Source organism: Netta rufina, assembly GCF_964035555.1.
Source record: "Netta rufina genome assembly, chromosome: 9".
NCBI lineage: Eukaryota > Metazoa > Chordata > Aves > Anseriformes > Anatidae > Netta > Netta rufina.
In genome coordinates, this window is record NC_140132.1 from 17,939,220 (window position 1) to 17,958,855 (window position 19,636).

At 44.1% G+C, this 19,636-nt stretch overlaps 1 protein-coding gene across 1 annotated transcript; it reads right to left on the reverse strand.

Annotated features, from left to right (window-relative positions):
• Nucleotides 1-623: 623 nt before the first annotated feature.
• Nucleotides 624-16,920, reverse strand: SENP5 (SUMO specific peptidase 5). Its single transcript, XM_084291685.1, has 9 exons — nucleotides 15,825-16,920; nucleotides 12,296-12,401; nucleotides 11,995-12,142; nucleotides 11,313-11,360; nucleotides 9,329-9,406; nucleotides 6,571-6,708; nucleotides 4,785-4,868; nucleotides 3,342-3,392; nucleotides 624-3,248 (listed from the first exon to the last, which is right to left on the reverse strand). The coding sequence occupies exons 1-9, from the start codon at nucleotides 16,780-16,782 to the stop codon at nucleotides 3,138-3,140; spliced, it is 1,722 nt and encodes a 573-aa protein (XP_084147811.1). The 5' UTR covers nucleotides 16,783-16,920; the 3' UTR covers nucleotides 624-3,137.
• Nucleotides 16,921-19,636: the final 2,716 nt, after the last annotated feature.

A 19,636-nucleotide genomic window follows, 5' to 3' on the forward strand; every position in this document is an offset into this window, starting at 1 on the left:
CAGTTCTGGGACTATTTGTATAATTCAGCACAGCGAGACAATCTCTTCCGAACAAGTCATGAAATTTAAGCATTAGCCAAACCAGTTCAGAGTGATTTATGAAATTCTGAATATCACATTAATGGAATAGCTAACAGCCATAACTACATCCACATAAATATGCCTCTCATAATAAAAACACTCTACATAGTTCTGAATGTTTTAAGAAATGGTAAAATGACTGCAGATTATGGAGTTCATCTCCTTCAAGGCATCAAAGACATTCTCAAGGAGGAGTTAATTAGTCCAGTTTCACAAGATACACCATTACAGAGTCTGAGATTCTGACGGCCTGTGATTAATTTCCACCCTACACCAACATACTTTGCTTACATTAGCTCTGTTTTCAATTTCCCCTCCTTTTTTTCAGAGGCCTCTCACTGGTGTATTCACAGTTGGAGACTCGAGTTCAACTTCTCTGTACTGCCCCATAACCAACTGGAACACTTGTCGGCAAACCTCTAGATGACAAGGAAGCACATAAGAAGTACTTTCCAACATGCCTCTTTCCCCACCCTGTTCCCCGACTCACAAGGCAGCAGATTCAAATGCAAGCCCCCCTCCCCTCACACGATCTGGTGCACATATGCACTTTCTTCAAAGCATCCCTACTCCTGCTAAACACAAAGTTCACAGAAATACCGTGCTTTTATTGCTGCCACTGATAAAGGGATCGGGATTAAAGACTCTCACATTGAGAAGACAGATTCCTACCAACCAGTTGTAGGCACCAAGTGTCAGGAAAGGACTCTATGTGGTCCAGAGCTCCACCGTATTCCCACACAATGAAAAATGTCCATGCACATGACATCTTTCATGAAAACTAAGGGGCTTCCTTGGAGGCACTGGCACTCCCAGGCCAGCACACTGGCACTGCACATCTTTCAAACTTCCTTACCAACGTTTTAAGTTCTGAATATAAAGGCAACTCGCTTCTGCAGTTACCTTTTGCAGGGAGTCTTGCTTGAGGACATAGCTCCACTTGCTCATCTGGTATAAACATTCAGTGAAAAGTTTCACTGGGGTAAGAAGTCCTCTTTCCTCTGGGCCTTTTGGCTTAGTTTTAACCCAGATCAGTTGAGCTGGTCTCGCCACACTGCAGTATGAGCATTTGTGCCATTCACGTGATAGTGCGGAGAGAAGGTGAGAATGGCAGCACTAGCCTAAATGCTCCAGCCTAGCACACGAGAAACTGCATCCCAAGCTTCAATTTTTTTTGAAGTCACCCTCCACTGCTCCCAGACACTCACCCCAAGAAGGTGCTGCTGTTTGTATAAGGCAACGCTTCGGAGAAACACACAGAAACCATGTGCTGTGGGCTCCTCTGCACAATACGATAGGCAAATCTATCCTTGGCCAGGCCAGGTCTTATTTTTTTTTTTTTTTTAATTTTAATACATAAATTCCCTGATTAAGTTATCTAACCAAGAGCCCAAAGACTTTCCTTATCTTGCTAAACCAAACCAGCCCTTGCCAGCTGCCAACCAAGGGAAGTGGGTTGCAGAACCTCCTTCTCCAGCACAACGCAGCACGCACATGCTTCCATCTCCTGGCCTGACTGCTCTTGGCACTCCCTCATTTCTCCCTGCTCCCTCTGACAACCTAGGAGGGATTTGTACCTGGCTTTGCTCAATCCCGAATTAATCTGCAAGACAGGGAAGTCAACATGGTCTTCTTTTGTCAGAAGTCAGGGCTATGGACAGACACCGAGTCAAAGTGAATCTGTGCAACAGATGACGTTGAGCACTGAGAACAGTTTTCCCCTGGGCTCACTTCCTCAACTGGCCCAAAAACACAGCGAAGGCATTTGCTGCTGTAGCAGTCCCATACAGCAGCCTCTTCAGACAAAACGGGCTTTCTTCAAGCCACAGCTTAGAGATCAAGGCGAAAAAACAAAAGTCTCAAGATCCACTGTTCTCACTTATCCCTGCTCAGTGTAACAATACGGCAAAGTTCAGCGTTGGATTTACAGCCTCCATCCCCTCTGGAGCAGAACAATTTTTTTGTGTTCCTACCCACCACAAGTGCTATTATTCCCAAGCATGAGTGCTACTGAACGCAAACGAAGCTAGGGATGCTTGAGACAATCAAATAGCAGATGCAAGAGAAATGAATTAATTTATATTTGAATAAAGGAAAAAGCCAATGGGAGGTTAAAGACAACAAGCTAGAAGGGAATTCATTTGAAGACAGAGCTGAAGGGAGATGCAAAATGGTACATTTCATTTCATATTGCGGAACTGAAAAATGACTCAAAGCCATCTGAGATTTAAACAGTTACAGCCAAGGATTTTATCTTAGTATCTTATCTGAGCTGTGCCTCTTCAGGGCCAGGTTTATAATTCTCCTTAATACACACACCATGGAGACTTCTGCAGCATATAGGAACATACTATCAATCTGACTGAACACCTTTGCACTTTTTATTATACAGACAAGGGCTGAAGCTTTCTTTTTGTGCAAGGGCTGCTTTTTATCTGTAGTGACAGGCTGATAATGACAGCTGGTTAAGTGTTAACAGAACAAACTTTATTAGCAACTTCAGCTATTTAAAAAAGAGGTCTCCAGAAATTAAATCTGTAGATGAGTTGTTCAGCCACCCTAAAAAGTGGTAATTCGGTACTATACGGCCACATCAGGGACAACAGAATACTCAAATAGGTTCCAGCTGTTCTTTTTATGGCATTGAGTTTTTTTGATACATTCAAAGCATTATTGCATCAGAAAACATATCATGCATCTTTATGTTTCCAGACAAATTCACCTGTATTTGTCAATTTCTAGCTACATCTCAAAGGTGCACCAAATCTACAGTTTTATGGTTTAGTTGCATGCTTTGCCTATATGCATGCTGAGATAATAAATATTAAATACAGGAAAGAACATAAAAGAACCAAACTGACATAAGGAATATTATACGGCAACTCTGTTATGTTCTGCCAGTTAAAGAGCTTGTCAAAAAATTGAGGTAACAACAGTGGCCACACCACTCAGCTGAGAATCGCTCAAAATTCACGGAAGTTTTCAGAAATTCAAGTACACAAACACCAGCTGCAACTTGTCAGAAATGCCAGAGAAATTAGGTTGGCTGCATTTTATTAGTCTATTAGCTGGCGTTCACACAGCTCCTTGTAAATCCTTTTTCTCACTCGGGGCATATCTTCCTGGGAGAACTGAAAAGGCTGGTCTAAGGCGAGGCACTTGCAGTACTGAGGAAAAGGAAAAGGCTTGATTGAAAAAAGGACATTTACAATGTGAACAATACAGGCTACTGATTACTTTTTAAAAAGCAGTTCTCTTACCTGGAGCACAAAAACCCCACAGTCACTGTCATTTTTCTGTTGTGGAATGCACTAAAGGAAAACAAACATGAATAGACGTGTTAGATCCTTACCCATCCTTTAATTCTTTAAAGTCCTGCTTCAAGTCCAAAAGCAGATTCTGCGAAACAATTAAGTACATTGTTCCCAGAACCAACTGTTCAGCAGCAGGAACTGGAGTTGTTATTACTGATTCAGATCCCAACTTCTGCAAGGTGACACTCAACACCATGTTAGAACAACACCTAACATTCAGAAAAACATATCGTATAGGCCTGAACACAAATTACAAATCTTTCTTTCAAGTTTATTTTCTTTTAGCAACCTATGCAGAACAGCTTCTCAATTAGTTTAAATAAATGTTTGTACAGCACTATCTGCTTTACACAGGATTGAACTATAGCAGCAAAGTCACACAGGTCTAGAGGAAGATTATTCTCGGCATCCATGCTACCGACAGTGGCTTTCCTCCCCCTGCCACACCAAAGGTTCTCAAAGAACACAAAGGGCAGCACGCTGTCAGACAACAGGACTCCGCGAGGCAGTCTCAAATGATAATTTTCAACCTTTGTCACTTCGCCAGACATGCTGAATTCTGACATACAGGGCTAAGAAGTCCCACTTGCTAGTGCTGCTACGCCTCTGGAACATGAAGGGGAAAAATAATGGTTTTTCTCAACTCCCAAATCTTCCGGCTTACAGACTGCAGGAGGACAAACCCTGGCTGCACAGGGTGCGGGTGAGTGTGGAAGGGAATCGTTCTATCATCGTAGCAGCATCTAAAAATAATCCTGTGTAAAGAGGGAGTTGTTGGGAGTGTCTAGTGTGCAATGACCTGTTTTATATCTTCAGAGCCATTATGGGATGGCTACGCAAATCACATACTCCCTCATTTACACTACACACAAGTTATTCCCTTTTATTGCTGCCAGACTTTGTTTACTTGTGATCAAATGTAATGTGCTACAAACAGCCCTGGAGACCAAAGCTCTCTATCCATAACAAATATAAAATATAGGCAGCAGCAGCATTCGCCTGTTCCCTCCCTCACCAAATCCCATCCATTTAGCATAGTTCAGAACAGTCCTTTTGGGAGGAGTTAGGAAGCTGAGTCTCCAGCTCACTCTGTCCTTGACCTTCCTCCAACATCGGCACTGGCTACAGGTTTTGCTGCACAGATATTTAACTGACCAGAGATCAGGCTCAGATCACCAAGTCACTTGCAGAAAGTATTAAAGACCTGGAGGGAGCTGAATGAGTGACAGAGCTTTAATTCCCATGTGTAACCACCCGTGTAGCTCCTACCACCTTCCTTGTAGTCAGCATGAAACAATTCACTACTTATAAAAAATATATGGGTTTAGAAGCAATCTCCTAAAATCTGCCAGAAAGTCAGACTCCAGGACTCGAGGGGCTGCCATTTACCTTTGTCACAGCAGTCTGCCAACCCTGAAGAAACTCGGGGCGATTCTTCTCTTTTGCTTCAGTCAGCAAATACTTTCGAATGTTCTTTATAAAGGAAAGGGAAAAAAAAACAACAACAACAACAACCCACTATTATTCACCAGCTAAAAAACAGGAGGGAGACATTGACATCTTTGTTGGCATCCTTTTGACAATGAGGACAAATTTCAGGTATCATTACGCATTAGGAGCTCAGCTCAGATCTGAAGACAAAGAGATCAGCACCTTCTAACACCAAGGCTTGTTGTGGTCCATCAAGGGAGACTTTAACGTCCCTCGGCCCCACTGCATGCTGGCATACTTAATACTGGGGCAGCTGTAGCACTTGTATACAAAATCAGAGTGCTCTCAGATATGCAGAGCTGCACCGTGCAGTCCCACACGTGCTGTCTCTCGACTTACTCACCTGACACCAAGGCCTATACTTTCAGGATTATAGCCTTTTCCTGCCCAAATTTCGGTACAAAAAGCTTTGAGTTCTGCAGCTAATCAGCAAAGCTCCAGGGAATGTTTTAGTGACATACAGGAAAAAATAGTCTGACACGAGAGAAGGAGGCAAGACAAATGAGCCTCTGGTCTTGGGTTAAGCAAATCCTTCTCCTTCTCTGTAAACAGGCTGGTGGTTTATAGCACAATTTAAACACACTCCAGCACACTGAGGTTCACCTTAATGGTTGGACCACAGAGGAATTTTGGGTATTGACCCCCTACTCCCCAGAAAGGGCAAGAAGAAAAGTGTTTCATGTTCATAAGACAATTAAGTCAATTAAGTGCAAATGCCTTGCCCTGAGAGGGATGGGAGAGGCCACATTGCAAGGCCACGGGAGAAACTGCAGGGCTGCTGAGAGGGCCTCCTGGTTTACGCAGCAGGTTCAGAAGCTAGAGAGCAGGAGGTCTCTCACTCCCCGAACAAACATCAGCTTCACCTTCAGCAAATGCCAGAAGGAAGCTCGTATCTTCATTCAGAAGTCCTAGCTGGGAACTCTCCCGGGTACAATAATTACTACTCTGCTGTAAGCCAACAACTACACACAGTTAAAAATAGAGGGCTGCTACATCAAACAAGCAATTAAGTCGACAAAATTAGCTTTTGTAAGAGGGTCATTACAATTCGCTAGTCCCAGCAAAAACTTCCTGACTGTTCTTCACAAGAAAGACTGATATTTTAACTCCAGCGTTCAGGTAGTAGCTTCAAAAGGTTGCAGGTTTATAATCAGAGGTACTCACCCCGTACTCGTGCGGACAGAGGAAAAAGGCAACACACTGTTAATAGCACAGTAACACATAAACCCCACTGGGCAGCACTATAGCATCTTCAGTCCTGTTCTCTCACCTAGGCAACCTCCTCCAAAAAAGGACCCCAGTTTGTCATTTCCTAAAGGCAAGCCCTTTTGCAGTTTAAAGAACTGCTCTTACTCTCCTCCTGACTACCTGCTTACCCACGGCCCTCGGCTTCAAGCCCCTGCTTTTGGTGGGAGTGGCAAGACAGAGCAGTAAGAGGTGTGTGGACTACACAGTCAGGCTATTTAGGCAATATGCAATCTGACTTCAACTCCCTGGCGTGGATTCACTCTAGGACCCCCCAAATCTGTGCTTCAGATTCCTCCTCAGCAGAGCAAGCTGATTCTCATTTCACAGACAGCAGGACAGCAGACGTACTGCATTGAAAGTTTAAGAGAGAAAAGGAAAAGGGGGGTTGTTGGTTTAAGCAAACAGTTCAAACTTTGCCAACAGCTGCCACTCTTACCTCTACACAAAACTTAAAATGAATGCCTTGGGAATCATAAAATGAAATGATTCGACTGGGGATGTTCACAGTAATGAGGGACCAGTGGACTTCCAGGTGAATAGGAATTAACAGAAGAGTCTTTTTGAACAAGTCCACCTGGCAAGAAGAACAATACACATTAGAGACAATTCCAGAGGCACAACACAGCAAAGCATGCGATGAATCATACCCAGATCTCCTACCCACCCACCACCCCCTAACTGAAGCTCTTCAGTTCTCTTCCAGTACATTCCTCATGTTTCTCTCGCACACAACTTATGAGCAGACACAAAAATAGTTAGAGCACAGAAAGTAGCTAAGGAGCACTGTACAGTACCAGAGCTAGTCACCACTGTGTTTGTGGCAAAAGCCCGCTCACATTACGCTTCAACAACTGCGTTCAAGTGGGATTGCTTTTGAGTAACAATGGGAATACAGCTGAGACTCAATAGGGGTTGGTCACATATCTCGGTAACGGCATTCCTGCAGCATGAATCCCACTGGCTTCACGAGATCCACATCCCGGGTAGGTGACACATTGTGCAGCTGTGCTGACAAGCATCCCACAAACCCAGCAGGCTGGTGGAGCTCGACTCCCTCTGCCGTGAGGCAGGCTCTGCGCCTGGTCTGAGGAACGCAGGAGAGGAGTGCTCTGGTGAGCAGAGGAAGGGAGGGGGAGAAGACAAAGTAGATCCATGCCTCCTCGAACTTCATGCCGTAGCAGATGTACCGTGGCCAAAGGCAGGCAAATGAGGGAGAAGGTCTTAAAAGTACAGAACAAGGAGATCAGATACAACACCCCCCGTGTCTGTGAGGCAGATGAGCCCTTATGCTTTTGGAAGCCAGTCAAGCCAGGGCCTTTCATGATCTTCCTTCTCCCAGCTCCTCTCTAAATGGTTGTCTAATTGCTGGGTTTTTGGTGGTATAGTACAGAAAATAAGCAGAAATAGAATACTGAATTAAATTAACTCACCCTGTGGAAAGATTGCCTTTTTTTTTTAAAGCACCGTGCAATTTGAACAGTACATAATTGCTGCACACTGGTACAAGGCAGGTCATTTGTAGGAAAGAAAAGTGTATTTTTTGAGTAGCAGCAGGAGGCAGAAGGCAGAAAAAGGTCTGAGCATTCACAGCAGTTACCAGCAGAGCCTTGCTCCCAACAGCGTGCTGATTGTCACAAGCATCCCTGCTCCCACCTGCAGCAACTGCTTCCTGACCACACCACAGCACGCTCGGTACACAACGATCCATCATCCTCAGAGAGGAGAAGGAGATGTGAGCCAGCAGCAAGCCCGGCCCTCAAAGGAAAGCTGGAAGAAGACAGATGAACTACACCTTCTGTGATGTACAGCAACAGCAGAGCTCGGCTAAGCTCAAGAGTCCTCAAGTGGCCCTAGCTGAAGGACTGCTGCAGGCGTGTAAACCTGTAGCAGGAGAGTGGAAACAGGCAGCCAAGAGCTGGAGGAGTCTTTAATGAAGAGCCGGTGTACAGAAATGATGGTGGCAACCTGGAGTCGTGCCAGTGAGACAGCGCAGCGCCAGGTAGCTGACACAACAGCAGATCAGAGCAGGAGCATCAGTGTGCTCAGCAGCCAGGACAGACACGAGCAGGAGCTGTGGAAGCACAGCAGCTACAGGCAGAGGAGCACGTCCTTCTGGGCTCTGGCTGCCTGTGTCCCAGAAGAGCACATTTATAGAGCCCAGAACAGTGCTCTTGCATGTCTGAAAAGCAGAAACAAGTTCCCCTTAATTGCACATTGCAGAATGAGGCAGTCTACTTGAATCCTTCCAAGGGAAACTCTCTAGCTCTTGTCCTTGCTTTAGAGAGTCCTCAGAAATTCAAGTATGAACGTCTTTAAGTAACTGTCCTGCTCTCATCTGGTCCCTCTTCAGCTGCAACATGAACACAGGCTCTGGTTCTGGAATCTACCTTCACTTCCTGGGTTTTAGTCTGCTAGAGAGAACTTTTTTTTTAATCCTGCAGTAATAAGTACCAATATTCAGTGTCCCTTTAAAGAGGTTTTAATAAATTATATGAATAGATTTTATATTTGGATAATGAGTTCATCTCTACCATTTCACAGATGTGTGCTATTTAAGAGCCCCTGCAGAAAGATCATACATTCAAGCGTGGTCCTTGATTAGTCTTGCCTCATCTCCCACATTAGAAAGGACAAATGTTCACAGAAAAGAGTGCTGCTCTTTGTATTAGCTACCCCAGAAAATATTACAACCCTTGATATGGTGTGGGTTCCGGAAAGCAAGGCAAATTCTGTCCTCGTTATGAAAACAACAGTATGGCTTATTAATTATTGGTCTCTATTTTCTGCTAATACCTGCATATGTTACTCAGGAGTAAAAAATTTATTTTAACCAAACAATCCGAGCTTGAGATAAATGGAAGAAGCAAAATTAAGTTTGCTCTCCAGTAGATTAGTGTACCTGGCACTGTCAGGAGCAGTAAGAGATATTTCTTGCAGCTAAATTAGCAGCTTGCATGAACATACACAAAGAGATAACCTACCACCGAAGATGAAGCTATTCAAAGTACAGTTTCACAACGTAAGCAAGCCAACTTGAACAGTATCACCCTACTGATTCTAGTGACCACAGCTCACTTTGCACAGCTCCTTTCCAAACCCATCCTTTCCAGATAACACATTGCTCCCAGTTTCAAGTTAGTGATTCAACCCATCCCCAAAAACCACAGCATTGACAAGGTGGAGTTAAACGATACCTTTTTAGTCCATCGTTTTACCCCATTATATCCTTTGGTAACGAGCTGTCTATGAAAAAAGCTGTTAAAGAAATGAACCTAAAAAAGAGAGAGAGGAGGAATGAGCACAGAAATCTTCATGCACAGTCATTCCCCCTCCCCCAGGAGAATTTATATAAAACAACTTGCAATGAGGCATTATTTAATGCAGGTTTTTGAAACAGAACCCCAGTAGGGACAAACAGAGGCTTTGCCAAGCCTAAACTATCGCTGTTCTTCAGCAGACAAAGAAAGCAAGCTTTCTTTCCCCATAATATATGATGTGAGTCATTGCAGCATTTGTATTTACACTTTGATATCTCCAGACATATCATGTTTAATTTTTTTTTGTTTGGGATGGGACCGGGAGAAAAACACCAGGACAAGGAGTTAGTTTGTGTTGTTCTTTGCAGGGATTAAGGAAGAGATCATTGGGCTGGCAAAATGGGGGTGGTGAAAAAGGGAGTAACTTTGGCTTCTAGTTGCTGGAAGCTCTGAGACTCAAAAAAAAAAAAAAAAATCAAAATAAATTTCATCAAAACAGTTATGAGATTTAATCCAACAACATGGTCATTTGTATGCAACTACTATGACCAGCTCCAGACTTCAGACAAAAACTATATTGTGCTATTTAAAAGCATTTTTAAGTTAAACCACATCTGTTTTTTGAGTAACTAAAAACCTACGTTTATAGAAAAAAAAATGCAGACTTATGTTAAAAACAATTATTTAGCTCCAGGTTAACACTGTTACCCCCATGCTTAGCTTCTTGCAATTACAGGAATGGATTAATACAAATGCAAAACTGCAACATCTGTTTTTGATAATTCTGCTAGTGTAGAGGTGGTAGAAGACTTGAGTTATTACTTTAAAAAAGTTAGAAAATTCAGCATCTGAAAATGCAGGCTAACAGCCATTAGCTATGCCAGCAGACTTCAAAACCACATTCTGAGGTACCAGCACAAAATCTCCCATGAGGATTTCAATTATGCACTATGAAGAAAAAGCAGACACAAGCAAACAGATACAATCTCCAATACCACAACCCTAGCGCACGCTCAGGAAGTACAGAGAATACTAATGAAGAATCACCATCACCACCAATCAAAGCAACAACGCTCTTTCTTCTGAGCTTGAAGATTTTAAGCGTTGGGTTCTGCAGAGCTCATCTAAAAATGGCTTTGTTTGGCTCTTCCTTTGTGGTCTCACCTGAAAATTGTTCAGCTCTACCAGTAAACAGATGGCTTTTTATAATTGCCGCTGCTGCAAATTTAGTGACAGAAGAGGGGGTTGTTGTTTTCTTTTCCTTTTTTTTTTTTTTTTTTTTATTTTAAGTGCCACCAACAGTTAGACACTGCTGGTGGATAGCAGTAAACACTCTGCTGAGGATGCACAAACCAGCAAGTGCTGCACGGAGCCACTCTGTGTCCATTCCTCTTCAGCAAGCAGACGGCAGAAGCAGTTTGAGCTGCTGTGACCCCCACAACTGCGGGGTGGATGTGCACAAGCAGCGCATGTGCATGGCTCGGGTTCCACCGTTCATGGTCTGTCATCTCAGCGGAGATCTGTATTTAGTGGAAATTTCAGCTAAAACACCGTACTGGTGAACAAGGGCATGGATAAAGTGCTTTAGAAGCAGACAAGATGGAGACAGAAACCTTCAGGGGAGCAAGGACTGTGGGATGGGAGCAAACGGGGCACCTGCCTTCCACAGGTAGGTCAGTAACATCAGGCTAGCACAGAGACCACCTGCAGAGCTAATGCAACAGATTCCTGAAACGAGTGGCAGCACTGAAAACTGTTTTAGTGCAGGGAAGGAAGAAAATTTGAACAACAGACAGCAACAAATTGTAATGGAACCACTCAGACCATCACTGAGCTAAACCTCGATCCTGTACCTGAAATATTCAGCCCTTCCCTCTCAATCTCTCATTAGGCACATTCACGTAAAAATAAAAACCCTCACCTTTTCAGGGACTGCATCCATTATGAGTTCACCATACATGTTAATTATCTGCAAGAGTTAGTAAATATTTGAGCATGTACAGAACAACTTCGTAAAACCCAAATTCACAAGTTCCCATAAAAAAAGCAGGGCCTTCCCCACTTAAAGCAGCAATAAGGAGCCGAGCAATTACAGTAACGTTCTGCTGCAGTCTGAAGGACAAGCGCTCTGGAACTAATAGCGGTCTGCCCAGAGAGAGACTCTGTAACTGGCTGCTTGAAGTCTGCTTCAATCTGAAATGCAGTTTAATTCAATTTAAGTGTACCAGTGCATGCCCTGGGAACTACAGCCTTCTTGGGTTTTTGGCTGGGGGCCAGCCTGCTGCTTCACTCTGCTGTTCTGCTTTTCTCCTATTGAGCTTGGGGCCGGGGGGAGACCCTAAAACACATGTGGGTAGCCATTATTTTCTCAAAATAGTGCGGTATCATTTCTGCAAAAGGAAGCAGCTTAGTTGTGACACCTCCTGTCTTCCAGGCTTGTAACCACAGTTACTGCACTCACCCTTGTAAAAGCTGCTCCCCATGTTCTTTAATTTCTCAAGTAAGGGGAGCCAACCTATAATGTAGAAGGTGAGTAACTGACACCCTGACATAAAAGGGCTAAAAAGGGGTAAAGAGCCACGTAAACACCGAGCATCTCTGACCTGGTCATTCAGCCAGTTCTGGCCTTCCAGTGTAGCTAAATCGTCCATATCTAGCATGTGCTTATTATAGAAGACCCGGAAATTGCAAGTGGAGGTTTTTGGATGTTTTTCCCGATACTTCATGATTTCCCTGGTGATAAAAGGTTTTCTAAAACGGGATTGAAGAGGCAGAAAAAAGTAAGTCAATGTCAAGGTCATATCAAACAAACTTCTAATCCTTAAGGTGTTAGACACGGAGCACGCGGTAGCAATGCAAGCAATTTGTCCTTTATAAAGTCAAGAACGTGATACTGCTACACACCTATGGGAGAAATCTTCATTAAAGACTTCTTTTAATCTTCCCATGACATCTTTTTCACAGAGTGGAACTAAACTGCCATACTTCTTCATAACTTCATCTAGGAATCCTTTAAATACACCAGAAAAACGAAAGCACAAACATGTGAAAAAGAAAAAAAGAAAAAAAAAATGCAAGCTCTGATAAAGAAGTCACTCCCTCCTAGTATGAGCAGCAATGGTTCCACACCCAACCAACAGACAGCATCGCACATGGTAAGTATATGTTAAAAAAGGGAAAGAAACAAGCTCAAATTGGCATCATAAATAACAGCGGGATTGGGGGGAGGAGGACAAAAATAAAGAGGCAGAAATCTGATCATTCAGCTTTTAGAGGAAAAGATCAGACCCCATTCATGCCACATACACACATATCTACATCAAACTAATTATACCAGTACTATGAAGAGAATCCAGCCCACTGCCTGTTTCAATTAGCATCTTAAATAATTTTACCACAACATGAAGAGCTATCAGTTTCTGCAACAGTTCTCATTGAAAAGCCAGTCCCTTCTCCTTATGGCATGCAGAATTACTTTCCTCAAATGCTAACAGCCCTGGCATGCAGAGTGTTTGCAGGGTTCAGCTCCCCTGACACCAGCATTACAAACAGAAGGGACACCAGCCAGACCCCAGCAAGGCTAACTCATTCACCCATGTCCTAGTGTCCTTGTTTGGGAAAGCACTGGACAACCCTAACACCAAAACTACAAGATATTAGCTGGAAATTAACCAAGAGATGAATATTGGACTTTTTTTTCCCCCAAAAAAACCCTCAAACCCAACAATTAGGAAATAGATTTCTTTTTTTTTTCCCCCTCAGACAATACTAGAACAGCGGAGACACAAATCCCACCCAAGCATCCAAAACTAATTTTAGAATGAAAGAGAACAGAAAGCAGGATTTCAACACTTACTAGTGAAGAAGGGAATAAAAGACCAAGTTCTGCAGCTCTCTGAAAATGAACTTCCAAATGCAGCAGAGAACATGTGTTGTATGTACAGAGGGAAAGCTGGATGTGAAGAACAGAGCCCAGGGAAATTGCACTAGCCCAAATTCCAGTACCCTTCTCGGGCCTGGGTGTGAGGGGAGAGAGTATCCCTGGGTGCTGCAGTACGTGCCTAGTTCTCTGCTTACTAAGACTCTAAGGATATTTCCTGGAAACTTTCAAAGATCAGGATGGGAAGAAGCAAGATGAGAAACTCCTGACAGAAAGAACTGCCAGGAGAACAGCAGTGAGGGAAGAACAAAAAAGAAAGGAGGAAGACCAAGACTAAAACACAGAGAGGCAGGAAAAGCAGTGGAGATAGAGCAAGAACTACACCTGGAGGTGTCACAGAAGGAAGGGAGGCTTGAAGGCTGAGAGCAGACAACAAGAAAGCATCCTTCACAAGGAGATACCCTTCCCTGCAACTCTGCCACTTACTTACCTACAACTTTTATCCCTTACATCTTAGTAGACTGTGACAGGAAGGGTATTTCTCACTGATTAGAAGTCTACATAAAAAGATGCATGGGACTTTTAAGTGTACATAGTTCTCTTAATACATAAAACATTAAAAAGCTATTTGTTCATACTCACAAAAAGGATTGTTCTCATAGTTACAACTCAGAGTAGCAGAGCTCTAGGAGACCTCTAATTCTGACCTCATTTGAGCTGGTGTAACTGTGAGTAACTCGAGGAGGAAAATATGGAGCTCAGCTCTGATACAAGACCATACAAGCACTACAAAGAGGATTTACCAGAGCCCTGTTTGATACCTAACAGTACCTCAGAACGCACTAAATGCTGCTGCCCATTAACATCCATGGTCAGCTGCTACACAGGAATTCAAAACTCAAGAGCATCTACCCTAGAATGGCTGGCAGGATCTTTTAGGTATGCAGTTAATTCTTAAAAACACTCCCAAACACACAAAGGAATTATGTACAGTTATACCAAAACTACAATATTTTGCAAGTTTTCAGCTGGGAGAACTGAGAAGTATGAACGTGTAGATAACACAGACCTGGTGTCAGCCCTCAGAGAAGAGCCCCCAGCTGTGAGGAAAATGGGAACCTACTTTCATTGAGAAGCTAGGTAAGAAATCTGTTAAAATTGCCAAAGAGTGAGAAAGTTTAGTGCATTTTCTGGCTTTTTTGTTTCCTTTTTTTTGTTTTGTTGAAGCTATTCAGGCCTCCCACAAACAGGAACACGATGGCCTATCAGACCCCAAAGCTTTTTAACCTTGAACTACCCTGATACAAGCTGGGTTCTTGACTGTTACAGAAGGACAACATCCCTTTTTCTGCTGGACAAACTTCAGAACTCCATTGCAGAAGTGGTCTGCTTGCTGTGGCACCACCATTTTTCCTCAGTTTTTTACACAATGCCTGGTCCTCGCTGGACCACGTGAAGTCAGTCACAGAGAAAACACCTCCCACACTAACTTGCAGGTAAGGAAAGCTAAATCACGTTCTGAGGTCCAAAGTGTCCTTCTTCGCATTGTGCTTTAGGGATTCACTTGCACATTTGCAGGGGAGGGAAAGGCAGAGTGCTAGGCAAGGATAAAAAGGAAGGCAGAAAAATGAGAGCACGTCAAACTTGAAGCAGTCCCTTTAACACTAGCTGACACTAGCTGCAGGTTTGTGGGAATTTACAAAGCCTGCTTCTCCAAAGGAGGACTTCAGGCATCAGAAGCCTGCTGAACTTGAACACTGTACTAAAGGTAGTAGGTGGCACATCACCTTACTTTGCTACTCCTTACTATGTGCATAGTATGCTGGTATACATAGCTAAGACACCAATTGCTATTTTTACCATGATCCACGTTAGAAACTATCAAATACTGCATGCTCAGCACTGCCTAAAAAAATCCCAAAGCCTTTCTACTAAGCCTCTGCTCCAGAGAGACTAGTTCTGTCTTTTTAGAAAAATGTTCTTTAAGAAGATTCATTCAACCTACTTCACAAACAATCATGGGGAAAACCACTTGACAATGACCAATACTTGGCTCTTAAAACCTGGGTTAATGAAATTACATGAGTTAGTTTCAGACAGAGCAAAAGGTAAGTGAAAAACACCAGAAGGAAGTATTAGAACACTAAGGGTTTTCAAATACCAAGTTAGGAATAATAATTAACAACCATTTAAAAAAATTGGAAGTTTCAACCCTGTATCATCTTCTGAAACCACATAAGAGACATGTAAAGTGTCTACCAACAATTTTCCACAAAGATTCCAATTCAATTACATTGCATTCTCCAAATAAAAAGCAGAGGCATTATCCACCTATCCCTCACAAACAGCTTATCAGATAAGCATTAATTTGGCCTTCATGCAGTTCTCCCCTCTAAAGCCTCATTTCATTGAGCATTATGCTAAGTGCCTTTTACAATGCAAAACAAGGATCTATTTCAATAAAGGAATTAAAAGCAACATGTGAACTCCATGAGGCAGCATCCAGCAGTTTTCAGGAACTCCCGGGAGCCCAAAGATGTGTAAAAGGTATACCACAAAGCCACGTTGCCAACTGCTCGTCGGCCACCCCAGAAGCTTTCTGACTGTTCCTTTTGCCTCCCTTCTGAGTTCCTGATTTCAGTCCTGTGCTTTCCGGGGAAGGCTCATCAAGAGGACTTTTACAGTACGGGTGATCGAGTAACTTTGCACTAAAAACGTCCAGGTTTAAGGAGCCCTCCACTTCCATTTGGCTAGAGTTGTCCTCATTTTGCGCCAGCTCCATGGAGGAAGGTCCATTTGCAAAATTGTCACTGACAGCAGAATCCTGCAAGGAGGACTGTAGCAGCAACAGTCCATCTACACCCATAATTTCACTTGGTTCTGCATCATCTTGACCCGAAACAGCCATTTCCTTGCCTGTCACAGAGATCAACGTGTCAGAGGAACGATCCTCTGCCAAAACCTCGGCAGCCTCCACACTGGGCAAGGTCCCTGCCTCCGGGGAGGCTCCAGCAGGCGGTGCGGGCAGCACAGCAGCAGCAGCACCATCCTGCCCCGCGGATCCCGGCTCCTCAGAACCCAGCTGGGCACACGGCAACGCATCCTGCGCACTGCAGGTCTCAGGTGCACGTACTTCCTTCTCCTCGCCTGCAGATTTGGGTGTATTATTGTTCATATCTGATAGGCTGTACCGGTTCCAAAGACGGTCACTTTTAGATTTCCAGTAGGAAAACCAACTACACAATCCACCTTCGAAATCCCGCTGGAACGTCTCTCGATGGTCCCTTGTAACTTTCTCCACCCACCTCGGCTTGATTTTTCTCAGTTTGCAGGTTTTGCCTCTTGCTCGAAGTTCTGGGGATTTTCTAATTCTATACCGAAATTTAACCATAGAAAGTTTCTTATGCATCATAAATAAAGATCTCTTTTTTACAGTATTATGGCTAAATTTGGACCTCTTTCTGGTTGTCAAGGGGCCACAAGTTCCATTCCACTCCTTTTGCAACAGCATTTCCTTTTATAGTTGTTGAAAACTACCAGGACTGTGTTGCCCACACCATTATTGCTTTCTTCCACGCTATATACAGAGCCACCTTTCTTTACAGGTAATTCAGCACCATGCTGTGCACCACATGAGACATAATGGATATTGCCAGAGATGCTATTAAGAGTAGCGCCAGTTTCTAATTCTTTGTTCAAGGGATCTTCACTCTGAAAGGATTCATTGTTGAGTTTTCTTACCGCTTCTCCAGACAGGCTTTCAGCTCTCTGATAGGGACAGGATCTTTCTGCCCTCGGTATTTTTGTAAGGAAAGCTCTACGGCTCTACAGCAGGTTTTTGATAAATTTCTGCATTTAGATGCACATCAGGAGCCAACCTGCTTGGGAGCTCAAGAGCCTTCCTTTTGCACTGTAGGCTTCCGTACAGTTTGTCGTGATTTAAGCTCACAATTAGCTGAGCACTCTGTCTTTTCTTCTTAGCTAGGAAAAATGGCCTTTGGAAGCAGCATTTCCCAAGCTCCCCAAATCCAGTGGTCCACCTTCTAGACTGGGCCAGCAACTGACTTCTTTTCAGAAGCAAATTTCTTCTGTGTTTTTTCATTTTTCTGCTGCATTATGATCTTGAAAATCAGCTGAAAGAATAAGGGAAATGAATTCAGAGTTATCTGGACTGTAACATAATAGCAAAACACCCAGGCACATTCCTCAGGCAACAAGCCTATCTAAAATTCCACCCGTCCTCCAAACACTGTCCCACGTTCCCGAGGACATTCTCACTCACAGCAAAAGAAGGGAAAAAAAAAAAAAAAAAAAAAAAAAAAGGCAATAATTTCAATGGCTCGTGTGTAAACAGCCTCTCCTCATTTACCTTCCCTTGAGGTAAAGCAATAAAGAGGTAATCCCCACCCAGCCCACACTCCCAAATGTAATTTCTGACTCTGGCCTGAGGTTAAGCCTCGTTCAGTACCCACGTTGCAGAGCAGGCACAATTAACTAACTTTCCTCAAAAGGCTTTTCCAAAACACAATTCTGAAGTCCACGTTAGCCAACAAGTGCGTGCAGGTACCCGACTCCATCCCCTTGCACAAACGCTGACTTGTGCAATAAAAGCCAGCAGCACTCTGAGGACACTTCGCACACTCACACAAATCCTTCCCCTAAGGGACCGGCAGGGTCCGTGCTGCCACCCCAGAAATTCTCCTGCTCTGACTCCACGAAGAAGGGCACAGCTCCCTCTTTGAAGTGGTTCCTCAGTGTTTACAGGAACAGCACGCTCCAGCAGACAGCAAAGCCATCGGCTGCTACAGCCGGGTGCATCTCTGCACTAGCAAAGCAGAACTCCAGTTAATCACCTTAAAATACCCTTCCCAATAAAAACCCGCGTCTCGACGCGTGCAGTAAGGATCTATCTCCCACTGCACGGGAGCGTGAAGCCTGCAAGGCAATATATATTCATCCTCCCTGCACGGCACCCAGTTAATAGGCTAAAAGTATTAACTCGAAGGTGGAAGTATCCCAAAGGGGAAGGCATCAGCCAGACACGCGACGGGATGGTGCACGCGAGCTGCTGCAGCCCAACCAAGTACATCGTGTCCTGTATTTTAGTACAGTTTGTGTTTTTCTCAAGTCCAGAAATGGACTTTGCCCTCCCCTCCTCTAACCCCCTGATGCTGACTTGCAGACTGTTATTACAAGTTTTTTCCATAGCCACATCTACCTCAAGCATGACATGCATGTGCTGTCTAGCTGAGAAGAAAGCAGCTTATCCATGGAAATAAAGCGTTAACACTTGGACTTAGAGGTGAATAGGAATGCCAGGCACCTGCAAAAACAGGTATTTAAAGTCAAGCTTGAGAAGCTCTTCATTTTTTCACCCTACTAATCTCATATGTAAACAGGAGGTGACAATTTTTTAGTTTGTTTATTTTTGTGGAGGGGTGGGAGGGTAACAGGAAGGCCACGGGGATAAAGGACATCATTTAGGACTCGGGTGAGGCATTCCCACCACACAAAGCAGTCAGGAGTCGCTACCTACAACTTCAGGGAGGCTACCTCTGCTGACAGGGGTGTGCAGGACCGCACAGCTTCACGGTGTGAATGCTGCAATGGTGCCTAGCTCTTTTGTAACCCTGCTAATCACCACACAACTTGGTTATCATAGAAAAAATCAGGACATAACATTCCATCCAGCCCATTTTCTCACACTTGCTCTTCGAGCACTTGCTTATTACTCCACATCAGATCCAGTTCACGCCTGCCTTTACGCCACGAACTCCACACGTCTGCCGATTGTGCGCGTTAACCTACAAAACATTCGAGTTGCCCCAGCGAGCACCCGCCAAACCACGTTCTTGTGAGGACAGCTTATTCCAGCCACACTTCCCAGGTGAAGCAAACCAACCCTGTGAGATCACTGCGAACCCAACAGCGCCACGTATACGAGGGGCTCCTGCTGGTGCCATGAGTCTCGAGCACTTCAGGAAGAGCCCAGCACATGGAGGTGCCCGTGCCACGGCTTCTCAGTCTCAGTAACATGTGCACTCGCCCAGTAACATACCTGCTGGCTTTTAAGAACACTCGTGAAGGGTTTGGGGTCTCTGCATCCCTCTTTTGTCTCTCACAGCGGAGTCCAACGAGAAGCATCCCCTCCAGACACCACCTCAGGTGCAGAGGCAGGCTGAGCAGCTTCTGGCTTTCTGGGCAGCTCGGGGATTACTCAGGGCCGAAATGCCTACAGCTGCCATTGTTTTACCCATGTGGGAAAAATACTCGGCTAGATCCTAGCAAAGATAAGTCCTGGCAACAAAAAGAACCTGAGGCAAACTTGCATTGTGAGGCAACAGCGGTGCCACAGGTTCAGTGCA

Bases quoted from the DNA above. Each gene is read 5' to 3' on its own strand.
- SENP5 (XM_084291685.1), bottom strand. From the start codon at position 16,782: ATGCTGTTGCAAAAGGAGTGGAATGGAACTTGTGGCCCCTTGACAACC. The intron at 12,402-15,824 runs GTATACCTTTTA...GTGTATTTAAAG, and splicing joins GTTGGCAACGTGGCTTTGTG to GATTCCTAGATGAAGTTATG. The intron at 6,709-9,328 runs GTATCGTTTAAC...TCTTCTTGCCAG, and splicing joins TAAAACGATGGACTAAAAAG to GTGGACTTGTTCAAAAAGAC.